Source organism: Selaginella moellendorffii, unplaced genomic scaffold (assembly GCF_000143415.4).
Source record: "Selaginella moellendorffii unplaced genomic scaffold, v1.0 SELMOscaffold_9, whole genome shotgun sequence".
NCBI lineage: Eukaryota > Viridiplantae > Streptophyta > Lycopodiopsida > Selaginellales > Selaginellaceae > Selaginella > Selaginella moellendorffii.
This window is the reverse complement of record NW_003314270.1, coordinates 873,318-885,942: the sequence shown is the minus strand read 5'-3', so window position 1 is coordinate 885,942 and position 12,625 is coordinate 873,318. Positions and strand designations below refer to the sequence as shown.

Below are 12,625 nucleotides of genomic sequence, written 5' to 3'. Positions count from 1 at the left end.
CACTAACTTATGTAGCTCTTAACAAAGATGATTGAATTATTAAAAGGCATCACCACAATCATTAGCATGTTTAAATGTGTGTTTTAAGATGTTCGAGAAAATGCTCCAAACTATATTAGTGGTTGCACTCAAACCATTATACCACTGTAGTGTCATCCCTTAGAAACATGTGGGAAACTCATACAAATGTCAAGCATCATCCCAAGAATGATATGTGACAATCACTATATAATGATTAAGCCAATGGTACACATCACCCTTAAGATTCTCATAAAAAAACTTCAGCCAAATGTGAGGATTGACAATAAGAGCAAAAGGAGCTATATCAAATGCCATAAATGCCACTATCAACTAAGTTTAATTGTTCAAATGCAATTATATAACATTAAACAATTACACCAATTGTTGCTCTAGAGTCAAAGGAGGAGGAAGTTGCTACTCTACCATGAAAATGAAAAAAAATGAAAAAACAAAAAAAAAAAATGAAAAAATTATATGGAAAGTGAGATTTATACAATGCAAAAGCTAAATTTGAACCAAAATCCCAAATCTATAAAGATAATTAAAGTGGCCCCCCACCTCCACTAATGTGAGTATATAGAATATAAAAATGAAATACAAAAATATGTATATAAATTAGCCCAAAAACCCTAGATTATATACAGAAATGTGTGGTTTGGATTGAAACCAATTTGATAGCTATCAAAATCCATTATATTAATGTTAGTATATATCATAACCCTACACTTCCGGGAAGTCCAAACTCAAGAGTTTACATTTGGTATCAGAGAGAGGTTTTGTCAAGACCCCCAACAAGATCAAGACTGGAAAATGCTAAAGACAAAGAGAAAAAGCTAGTGAAAACAAAGAAGAGGCCTTAGACTGGTGTTAATTCAGATTGTGGAGAAATGGAACAAGGCTAACCTATATATACTATAGGTTGATGAAGCTCCACCACTCTTGGATCGAGGACAGCCTAAATACAGCTGAGGTCGAGGAGGCGCCACATCATCATCAGGAATGTGGCTCGAGACTCAGGAATCGGGAAGTGTCTCGAGAGTCAGGAATAGGGAAGTGTCTCGAGAGTCAGGAATAGAGAAGTGTCTCGAGAGTCAGGAATGTGGTCTGCAGGTCAGGAATCCGGCGAGAGTCAGGAATGTGGCAAGAATTGGGGGATTCCTGACAGCACCCCCTCCTCAAGAACGAGTGGAACGAGGATGTGAATGAGAACGAAGAGGAGGATGAGATGAGCGGCGAGGGATGGGAGATGGAGAAAAAGAATGAGGACTGGGACGAGAAGGATAGCGGCGGTGGAAGTCCTGAACAAGGTCAGGAGAATGAATCAGGTTGTCCGCAGGTTCCCAAGTGCGTTCCTCAGGTCCGTAACCCTTCCAGTCCACCAGATAGTAGAGTTTAGATCGTGAAATCTTGGAATCAAGGATGTCCTAAACCTCGTACTCAGACCCATCCTCGAGCTGCACTGGTGGAGGCGGAGGAATGACCCGATTTGAAATAGGACTGGGAACATAAGGCTCAAGGAGAGAGGAGTGAAAAACGGGGTGAATTTGATATGAGGAGGGAAGTGCAAGGCGATAAGTGACAGGATTAATGATGGCAGTGATAGGGAAAGGACCAAGGCGTTTGAAATCGAGTTTTGGACAGGGCCTGGTGGTGGAGATATTTCGCCTGAGGAGCCAGACTTTATCCCCGATATTGTAAGGGGGACAATCCTGACGATGGACATTGGCAAATGTTTTATGAGATTCCTGAGCACGATGGAGGTGGAAGGAGATGGAGTTGTGGATTTCCTGAAGGTTGGAGAGAAATGATTCAGAGCGGGGATTTGAACGAGAGGATTCAGATGGAGAAGGAAGTGAGAGATTGAATCGGGGATTTCGGCCAGAGTTCGCAAAGAAGGGGGAAACTCGAAGAGAGTGAACAGAGTTGTTATAGGAGAACTCAGCAAGGGGAAGGATATCGAACCAGTTATCCTGATGATAGTTGATGAAGCACCTCAAGAATTGTTCCAATGTCTGAATCGTTCGCTCGGACTACCCATCAGTTTGAGGATGATATGCCGAAGAGAGGTTGGCCTTCACTCCAAGAAACTGCAAAAACCATTGGCAGAAATGAGAGATGAACTGAGGCCCCCGATCCGAAACCACATCTGTAGGAATCCCATGAAGTCGGAAAATTTCCCTGAATACCAGTTTTGCCATGTCCTCGCCCGAAAACTCCTTGGTACATGGCAAGAAGTGCGCCATCTTTGTGAAGCGATCCACCACGACTAAAATGCTGTTGAAGCCTCCAGAACTCGGAAGATCACTCAAGAAATCCATGGAGATGGATTCCCAAGGACCTGAAGGGACCGGAAGGGAACGAAGCAAACCTGAAGGAAGGTGGCGAGGTACCTTATTCCGGGCACAAGTGTCACAAGAGGTAACAAAAGCTTTGATGTAGTCGTCCATGTGAGGCCACCAAAAGTCCCGTGCAACTAGCTCATAGGTTTTTGCAATGCCGAAGTGACCAGCAGTCGGGCTATCGTGGCACGCCATCAGGATCAACCTTCGAGCATCACCTTCAGGAACGTAAAGCTGCTCCCCACGATACAATAAGCCATCTAAGAACTCGAACTCGTCAAATCGCCGGCAGTCGGGAGTCACTGGGTGTCCAGCCTGAAGATGGGGAAAAATGTCGCTAGCGAGATCATCGGATTGAAGATCGTTTCTGATTGCATCCATCAAGGAGGAGTCCTGAGGGGCCAGGGAAATTGCCATAACTTGAAGCCGATCAGGACCGAGGATAACTTGATCCTGTTGATCGAAGGCAGGATTACCAGGCCTGAGACTGAGATAGGAGCGCCTTGAAAGAGCATCAGGAAGGCCTTGAAACTTTCCAGGTCTGTACTTGATAACAAAGTCAAACCGACTCAGGAATTGTGCCCACCTTGCTTGACGACGGCTTAAAACTCGGGAAGTGGCAAAGTACTCGAGATTTTTGTGATCCGTCCAGACTGTTGTTTGATGGCTCGCCCCCTCCAAGAAACGGCGCCACTCTCCAAAGGAATCCACGATGGCAAGAAGCTCCTTGTCGTGGATTTCGTAATTGATCTCCGCAGGCTGGAATTTCCGAGAATGGAAAGCGACCGGATGAAGTTCGTGATCCGCTCCGAGTTGAGATAGCACAGCACCAATGGCAAAGTCGGAGGCATCAACCTCGATGAAGAAAGGTTGTGAGGAATCAGCATGGATCAAGACAGGAGCAGAACTGAAGGCCGCCTTGAGTGTGTCGAAAGCCTGCTGGGCAGCAGCAGACCAAGAGAAGGGAACATCCTTGCGAGTGAGATGTGTGAGAGGAAGGACAATGTCAGAGTAGTGATCAATGAATTTGCGGTAGAAGTTGGCGAAGCCAAGGAAAACCTGAACGTCTGACATTGATTGTGGAGGCTCCCATTCGAGAATAGTCTTGACTTTTGCAGGATCCATCGTGATACCTTCAGGAGTGACAATGTACCCAAGGAACTCCACAGACTGCTGATCAAAGGAACATTTCTCAAGCTTCGCGTATAGGCCGTGTTCTCGCAGCTTCGCTAGCACCTTGCGAACATGTTCGTCATGCTCCTCCTGAGTTTTTGAGTAGATGAGGATGTCATCGAGGTAGACGATCACCATCTGATCAAGAAACTCCCGAAAAACGTCGTTTGCCATGTGTTGGAAAACTGCTGGAGCATTTGTCAAGCCAAATGGCATGACAGTGTACTCGAAGTGGCCATAGCGGGTTCGGAACGCAGTCTTCCATTCATCACCAGGCCGGATCCGGATCAGGTTGTATGCTCCACGGAGGTCGATCTTGGTGAAGAAGCGGGCACCGCCGAGGCGTTCCAACAGGTCCGAGATCAGGGGCAGTGGATAACGGTTCCGAACAGTCACCTTGTTCAAACCTCGGTAGTCGATGACTAGCCGCAAGCTCCCATCCTTCTTCTTGACAAAGAAGACAGGCGCTCCAGCCGGGGACTGCGAATGCTGAATGTAGCCCGAGGCAAGGTTCTCATCCACGTACTCTTTGAGGGCCTTAAGCTCGGATGGGGATAACCCATAGATAGGCCCCTACGGAGGTGACGCTCCTTCCTGTAAATCAATGGGACAATCATAAGGCCGATGAACAGGCAGTACACTAGCTTTTTTCTTGTCAAACACATCCCCAAAATCATGATACTTCTCAGGAAGACTGACAGGAGAAACATGCAAAGCAAAAAGAAAAAGAGGTTCTTCATGAAGGAGTTCTTTCATAGTGATTGTGGAGATAGGAGAAGGCATACGACTAAATGGAATGATGAGACGAGGATACTGTCCAGTGTAAGATGGAAGAGAGAGAAAAGAAGAGGATGAAAACTGCGTAGAGTCAGGAACAGAACCCCGACTTGAGTTTAGGGAACTTTTCCTGATTCGGACTCGATGAACACCAGGGGAAGCCGTGGGAGATGGTGATGTGGGAGAGATGAGCTGTAAGTCCTTCCAACAAATCTGAGGCTGATGTAGTTGGAACCAAGGAAGACCGAGCACCACAGAGGAAGACTTGTTGTTGATGATGTTGAAGGCGATATCGGTGACGGTGGACCCGATGTGTACTCGAACGGGCAACGTTTCCCTAAGTCCAGAAGATGGAGACACAAAATGCCCGCCGATGCCTTCAACCCTCAGATCCCGTATGGTAGGAGAAAGAGGAACGTGATGTCGGGCAGCAAAGTCCGTGTCCATGAAGCAGGAAGTTGCACCCGAGTCCAGTAGTGCCAAAGCCTTGAGTCCTGATTGTCCGGTGAAAGAAAGGAGACATGGGACGCGGAAGTTGCGGGAATTGGTGGTGGCTTTGATGAAAGGTGGTGAGGAGCTTGATAAGGAAGAAAAGTGATTTTTATTTGGGGAGTCCAAACAGACAGCTCCTACTCTGTTTGGACAGGGTCGTTTCCCGACTGCAACAGTGGTGGACTTTGAGGCAGAGTGAACTCGAGCAATCGGGGAGGCTTCCTGGGACACACAGCTGCTTTGTGATTAGGATCAGCACAGTAGAGGCAAAGATTATGAGATATTCGACATTGCCTCTCAGCAGGACTCAACTTCCCTCTAATGAGTCAGGGAGTACCAGAAATATCCATCGGGACCGGAGCAGTAGGTTCAGGACTATGCCCCAAAGACTCAAGCTGGGATTCCTGAGTCTGGGACGGAAAAACAGCGGCGCGGCGACTTTCCTGACGACGTTCAAAGAGACGATTGTCACATCGAACAGCTATGTTGATGGCGTCCGACAGGTCCTTGGGATCCTCCATGGTGAGCAACAAATCCTTGACACCGTTGTTGAGGCCGAAACGAAATTGGTCAATCAGGGCCCGCTCATCCCACTGAGTGTCCAAGGCAAGGAGTTGGAACTCTGCAGCGTAGATCGAGGCAGGACGAGACCCCTGAGAGAGACGTCTCATCTTTGTGGTAGCAGCCCGAACCGATCCGTCTCGCCAAAACATGCTTCGAGCTTCTCTTTGAACAATTGAAGATCCATCAGCTCCGGAACCACGACCCCTTTCATGCTCTTCTCCAGAAGAGGAGAAAACCATGACAAAGCTGCACCCTCGAGCAACGTCCCAATCGCGCCGATTTGAGACTCGGGAGTGGGGTACCGCCGATGTTGAAGTGCAAAGATCAGCTCCATTTGATTCAAAAATCCACGAAGCTCCGAACGCTTGCCTGAAAATTTCGCCGGGAAACTCACCTTCGGTTCAGGAACTTTGCTGGATCCTTGAGCCGAAAGTGAAGCAAGCTCCTGCTGCATGCGAAGAAGGGTCGCCTTCAGCTCGGTATTCTCAGACTGGATTTTTGCAAGGACTTCGGCGAAGAAATCAGGATGGCTTGGAGACTCCATTGGCAAGAAGAAAGAAAAGAAAGGGGGGAAAAGACAAAGGCAATCAAATAATCAAAACAAGCTAAAAGAAAAGCAAAAAACACAATCTGAATCAAACTGTCAAGACCCCCAACAAGATCAAGACTGGAAAATGCTAAAGACAAAGAGAAAAAGCTAGTGAAAACAAAGAAGAGGCCTTAGACTGGTGTTGATTCAGATTGTGAAGAAATGGAACAAGGCTAACCTATATATACTATAGGTTGATGAAGCTCCACCACTCTTGGATCGAGGACAACCTAAATACAGCTGAGGTCGAGGAGGCGCCACATCATCATCAGGAATGTGGCTCGAGACTCAGGAATCGGGAAGTGTCTCGAGAGTCAGGAATAGGGAAGTGTCTCGAGAGTCAGGAATAGAGAAGTGTCTCGAGAGTCAGGAATGTGGTCTGCAGGTCAGGAATCCGGCGAGAGTCAGGAATGTGGCAAGAATTGGGGGATTCCTGACAGGTTTCAGGTCCGACTCTGTTGGTTGGCTAGGGGAATCACACCACATATTGATTGACATCTGGCTGGTCCAGTTTTCTCCCGCTGGGCTCGACTCGAGGGGTAGGGTGTCAAGAGAGCGGGGTTCTCGGGAGAGTTGCAGCTCTCAGCTTCCGTTCACGAGGGCGTGAACTTGTAAGGAAGTGTGGTGGATTGTAAGTAACTAAAGGGAACGAGTTAAGAGATGATCCATGGGGTTCAAATATAGAGGAAAAGGGCTCATGAACAAGAGTGCACCCTTTTTTCTAATCGGTTAAGGGTTTTGGGATATTTGGGGTTAAGTGTCCTTGGGTTTGAATAGTACTGGGCTGGGCTGGGTGACCTCTCGGGAAGTCCAAACTCAGGAGCGTTACATTGGACCTCACAGCCATATATTTTAGTTCATATATTATTTTTCTTTCATAAAGAAGAGTTCATATATTATTTTTCTTTCATAAAGAAGATAAGTAAACAGATACTACATATAAACTGAAATTTTAATATTTGCAATTTAAAGTGTGCTTTAAGTTTTCAAACATTTAAGTTTTTAAATATTAAAATAATACAAGTAAATTTAAATTAATACTTACACATAGTGGTTATAGTTTTATAGGTAAAAAGCTTTTCTAAATGCATATATAATCTTATTTCTTAAAAAACATTATTGAAATTATGTCATATATAAAGTCATAATAAAATTTGGTAATCTCATAATAGTTCTACATTAGAAATATTTTATCACATATTACCACTTAAATGTTGATCATGCTTATATGAGGCATAACAGTGGTTCAAATCAGAATGATTAATGCATTAGTTGATTAAATTTTAATTTACTATGATGAAAAGTGTTTTATAAGTTTTTATTGTATTATTAGTAATTTTTAGTTTAACTTATAATTATTATTTATATTTTACATAAATCATACCAAGTGAGTGGGCTTTAGTGGTGAGTAAAGAAACAACATCCAGTAAAAGTGATACATTGTGACATGTTCTCATCCACAGAGCTCTTGAAATAATGAAATAATGTTTGGCCAAAGTTGGATCACACTGAGCCAGTGTTACACATTGTTGCCTAATTGATAACATGCCCAAAAGAATACTGTGTCTGATAGTGTAAGAACATAACCGCTTGGGGGCTGCCATGAGCCCATGTAAACAGTATATGTGGATGAAGACCTTGCTGATTACCATTGAATCGTGGGATTCCTTATGTCTTCACATAAAAACCTTAGTTGTTTGTGGCAATTGATTAGTGAACCGTTGGTTTAAGTAAGCTGCCCTAATGGTCAGGACTGTCAATAGGAAGTGTTGATAAACATCCTTCACATTTGGTAACAAATGCTCAAAACACAAGGTAAAGCATGCCATTCAATGAAGATTCAAAAGGCTTCATTCATCATAGGTGCTTACGATTGGTAAGAATACGTGTTCATGCGTAGCGTCCTCCTTGACGCTTTCGATGGAGTGTCGATTGCCAGCCCCCAGGGTTGTACATCGATGATCAGCAGGACCGGGTTACGAAGAATCCAAAAGTTTTAAATGAAAAGGAATATTCGGGAATAAGTAGCCCTAGCTATGGCTACCACAACGTCTGCTGCATATCCGCCCCCGCCTCCCTATTACAAGCTCTACAAGGATCAAACCTCCGCGCCATCGCCGCCTTCGCTGCTCCAGGGAACCTACAGCGTCTTTGGCAACACCTACACAGTTAGAGACCCTCTTTCTCCACTTTTCTTTTCCTTCTCTTATAAGCTTGAGCTTCCAGACTGACGATGCGCTACCCAGCTTGGAGGAAGTGGGGCTTCGGCAACTGTATCCCAAAGGACCCAACATTGGTAAGTCGAGACTCGACCAAGATTTTCTCTGTTTTTCTACGAGTGGGTTGCCTCAAACTTTGGGAGTTTAGACTACAAGAAGGAGCTCAAGGCTTTGAACCGGGAGCTTGTGCTCCAGATGATGGAGCTCGCCGACGTATTGGTGGAGAGGCCTTCGCAGTATGCTCGGAGAGTGGAAGACATGGGGCTCATTCTCAGAAACATGCATCACTTGCTGAATTCACTCAGGCCACACCAGGTTTGGAAAGAAAAAAAAACAACTCTCTTTTGCTCAAGTTTTTCGTTCTTTTGCTCATGGAAAACACTGTTCTCCAGGCCAGAGCGACACTTATTCGCATTCTGGAGACACAAGTGCAAAGACGAAAGCAAGCCGTGGAAGAAGTTCGCAAGTAAGCACTGGATTCGTTTTTATCATGGTTTTTCTCTTTGATTTTGTCAGGAGAAGGAACGAGGCAAGATTACTCCTCCAGGAATCGACAGCCACACTAGAAAACCAAATTAGCCAGCAAAGAATGCTGTGAGCTTTTTTTCTCTTGTTACAAGTTTTGGTTACTTCCAATTCTTTGCTAGACTTGATTACACGTTTAGAATATGTCAATTTTGAGAATATCCACTACACAATACGAGTTAGGAAAGTTTGTAGATTTGTTCAAATATATATTAAAACTACTAGTATTTATAATTCTTAAACCCTAGGCCGGAAGAACGAAGAAAAAAACGTTTTCTCGTTCTCCGGAAGAAGCGGTGGAACACACTTGAGTTGCTCAAACTGAAGCACAGGCTGCCGTGTAATATGGAATCGTCAGATCCGTGACCAAACACGAAGTAAAATGCCAAACCTCTGGCTTTCTCGTGTGATGCCACAGAGAGAGACGCGTTTGTTCTTGCTCCGACAGTGAGAGAGACAGAGATGGAGGTCGGGAGCTCGAAACGCTTGTACGCTCGGAGAAAGATGGTCACGGGCTCGAAGCCCGCTCGGGCAAGTTCGTTGTCGGGGCCGGGGGGGGGGGCGTTCGCGGGCGACTGCGCGGCGCTGTACTGCTGCCCGTGCACCATCCTCCACCTGGTGGCGCTTTCACGTCGAGCACTTGCCCCTCCGCCTCTCCGCCTCCTCCTCCTCCTCGGGTTCCTCCACTGCTGCGCCCCTTGGATCCGGCGGCGCAGAGCGACCGCTCCAGCACCGAGTGACGGGCCATGTTCTTGGCGGATCCGGATCGAAGGTGGTGGTGGTGGTGATGGCCCTGTTGCTGCTTTGGTTGCCTCTCGGAGTCCCCAGCCGCCATGGCCGCGTCCACTTCCGGCGATGGAGGAGGCGCCTTGAGCGACGGGGTTGCGATCGCCTCCCGACGATCAATCTCCGATTCCGCCGACTCAATCGCCGCCGCCTCTTCGCTCCTCCCCGGCGGCTCCTCTTGTGGTCTTAGATCCAGTGCCGCGCTCTCGTTTGTGGCGGCGGCGGCGGCGACGTCCCCCGCCACCCCAACCCTGAAAAGTCGACCACCATCTCATCGTTTCGCTTCCAACCCGAGCGTTTCGGCCACGACAACCAACTTGCCCCGTTCGCGGGCGACTGCGCGGCGCTGTGCTGCTGCCCGTGCACCATCCTCCACCTGGTGGGGCTCATCTGCATCCGGCTGCCGCTCACGCTGCGTGCTCGGGGCAGATGAGGCGGCGGCGGCGCTGGCGGGCTGCTGGCGGAGGAGCTGGCGTAGCGCGCGCAAGAGGTACAAGTTGCTCTGTTTTTGGTTTTATGTTTGAAATAATGAGATAACTCAATTAGTAGAACTGCAACGCTATGCTTTCGGCGTTTGGAAGCAGCGGAAGCATAGAGGAATTTATCGTCATGCGAGAGAGAGATGTCATCTCGTGGAACGCCCTGCTTTGCCCAGTGCGGGCAAATGTCCAAGTGTGGCAATTTGTTTGCATGCATGTCCGAGCGGAACGTGGTGTCGTGGACGGCAGTCATCAGCGCCTACGCTCAAGCGGGCCAGCCGCAGATGGCACTGCAGCTCTTCAACGAAATGAACCTGGTGGGGCACCCGGATGGCATCTGTTTCGCGAGCGTTCTCGGGGCGTGGAGCCATAGAGGAGCTGTGAGAGGCGGCTGCTCCATGACTTGCGACTTTGGGCTTGTAGCGAGCGGGCAGCACTACAGCTGCATGCTGACCCTCTTGTGCAGTGCGGGATACGTGACCGATGCCCAAGCCTTGATGGCCGCCATGCGATGCTTCGTAGCGGCGTGTCGGGGCGGCCATTACAGCAGCAAGGATGGCCTTGCCGTCGCGTCCCAGGCTGCCATGGAAGCAGAGCCTGGTGTCGGTTCACTATATGTAATGCTCTCTAACATGTGTAGAGCGGCCACCGTGGTTTGACTATGGAAGCTGTTTCGAAAGATAGAACAAGAATGCTTGCATGCTTCGTATCGGCACTTCGCCAAAGAGGCTCCCTCACACACGATGCTCGATTTCGTTTCAAGCGTCTACAGCATGGCCTACGACGACATCAAGCCAGAGGACTCGGCAATCAAGTCTGGAATCTTAGTGAGGTCCTCCTCAATTCTATTGTAGTGTCTTTGAGCAATGGGAAAAGAGGTTTATTATTGGCAAAATTCTATGGCCTTTGCGAGAGTTTACGCCTTGGCCCCTGTAACGGCAGCATGAATGGCATCCGCGAGCAATGGTACCGTTTTCAAGCTCAGGCCGGCGATGCTGATGCGTCTGAATAGCAAGAGAGTTTGTTAAACTATTACTAAAGTAAAAACAATTAGCATTTTACCCGTCTAGTGTCATGTGGATGCGGTATTCTCTCGTCATGAACTGCAGTTGCTCCTTGTTGAGGCCTGTGAATGAAAACATTCCTATCTGTTTGAGAATATGCGTCCAATCCCAGGGGTCCCTGAAATTTTAAAACCCAAAGACGAGTAACAAGAACAAACCTTGAGCTCGTAAAGCATCGCAGAGCTTATGCCTCATGCTAATGATTCGGTCCGCCATGCCTTTCAGCTCCACAGTCCATTCTGAAAAGAGATCACTGCACAACAAGTCAGTCCTTAGAACCTCCAGTGCGGCTCACCCGTCACCCAGGACAAGCGCGACGATTAAAGGTCGACTGACTTATGGAGGCTGATATCAAGTTTCTTTTCAGGTCACGAAATTTAGTGGAGTTGCAACGAGAGTCGAAACTTTGAGAGCTCTAACGCGCTCACCATAAAGTCCCATGTTTTTAGCAAAGCTTTGAGCAATGAAGTGCTCCCCGCCACCAGCTACGAAGGTTCGAACCGCAAGCGCGTCCTTGTCCAAACTACCACTTGCAAACCCCTGAATGAACGAAACGGTTCTATCTGTACGTATTTTCAGCTATATGATAAGCACTGTCATAAAATAGTGAATGTCCTCTATTCCGGATTGCCTGCCGGATTTCTTCCCACTGCTGTGGTGTTGGATCCACCCGATTATGAGCACAGGTGAGCCGCTTGGCGCGGCACCAATATCTTCGAGCATACCTGAGAAGCCAACAATGCCGTTTCATACAAACAATTCAGAGAAGCATCACTCACCTTCATAGTCAAGGCCGCGGGTTTTGTTGTCGCAGTAACGATAAGTTCTAACAGCATTCATAAAAACCTTAAAATGGTTTCCCCATGTCATGGTGGGAAGAAAGACCAGCTTCTGCAAAGCAGAACAACGAAAGGGTGAACTGCGCCGTGGCCAAGACAAAGAAACACGTAGCGTACCACACCATAATGTCTTGCAAGAATTTGCAGTCGAGTTTGTTGGACATGAGAGTCTATGTGGCATGAGTTGCCACATCACTGATCCAGGTGTAGGATAGTCACGACTGTTGATCATGTGTATATGTATATACACAGTGATGATATATCAGAGTGGGAGCCATCGTTTTGCTTCTGTGCATGTTCTTTCAGAGTTGTATAAGTTGTTCCAGCAGTGAGATCACTGTGTTGAGCATGTTATCTGTGCTGGAGGGCCGAAGGTTACGAGTGTATCGAGTCAATGCAAGCGGACGACCGGCTGAACAAACTGATGTCACGGGAGCATTACGCTTGCATGGTTGATCTTCTATTTGCTTGTGGAACTCAGAGTGAAAAGCTCCTGGGTCTAACAGCTGCGCAACAAGTCATGGAGCATCCCAATCCTGCTCGTCACCATACCCAGGACTCGCAGGACTCGCAAACGTCTGCTGCAGAGTTTTTAGGAGCCGAGCAAGAGAGTAAAAGTGACAAGGGGCTACTCAATTCTGTAATTATATTGTGAAAAGAATAAAGTGTTATTACCAAATCTCCAGGTCGGAAGTTCTATGGTAAAACCCTCATTCTTTACAATGGGATCCTTTTAAACTGTATTTTAGTATTTAGTA

General features: G+C 47.2%; 1 protein-coding gene and 1 pseudogene across 1 annotated transcript; one reads left to right on the top strand and one right to left on the bottom strand.

Moving 5' to 3' along the window:
• The first annotated feature begins 7,979 nt into the window (after nucleotides 1-7,979).
• LOC9632828 (mediator of RNA polymerase II transcription subunit 7b) lies at nucleotides 7,980-8,869 on the top strand. The gene is made up of 5 exons (XM_002967809.2): nucleotides 7,980-8,123; nucleotides 8,182-8,251; nucleotides 8,323-8,489; nucleotides 8,567-8,640; nucleotides 8,691-8,869. Exons 1-5 carry the CDS (start codon nucleotides 7,992-7,994, stop codon nucleotides 8,770-8,772), a joined length of 525 nt encoding a protein of 174 aa, XP_002967855.1. The 5' UTR covers nucleotides 7,980-7,991; the 3' UTR covers nucleotides 8,773-8,869.
• Nucleotides 8,870-10,880: 2,011 nt separating this feature from the next.
• LOC9632826 lies at nucleotides 10,881-12,099 on the bottom strand (annotated as a pseudogene).
• Between the last annotated feature and the right edge of the window lie 526 nt (nucleotides 12,100-12,625).

Coding starts and splice junctions, on each gene's coding strand:
- LOC9632828 (XM_002967809.2), top strand. CDS start 7,992: ATGGCTACCACAACGTCTGCTGCATATCCGCCCCCGCCTCCCTATTAC. Junction 8,490..8,566: donor ATTCACTCAGGCCACACCAG/GTTTGGAAAGAA, acceptor ACTGTTCTCCAG/GCCAGAGCGACACTTATTCG. Junction 8,641..8,690: donor GCCGTGGAAGAAGTTCGCAA/GTAAGCACTGGA, acceptor TGATTTTGTCAG/GAGAAGGAACGAGGCAAGAT.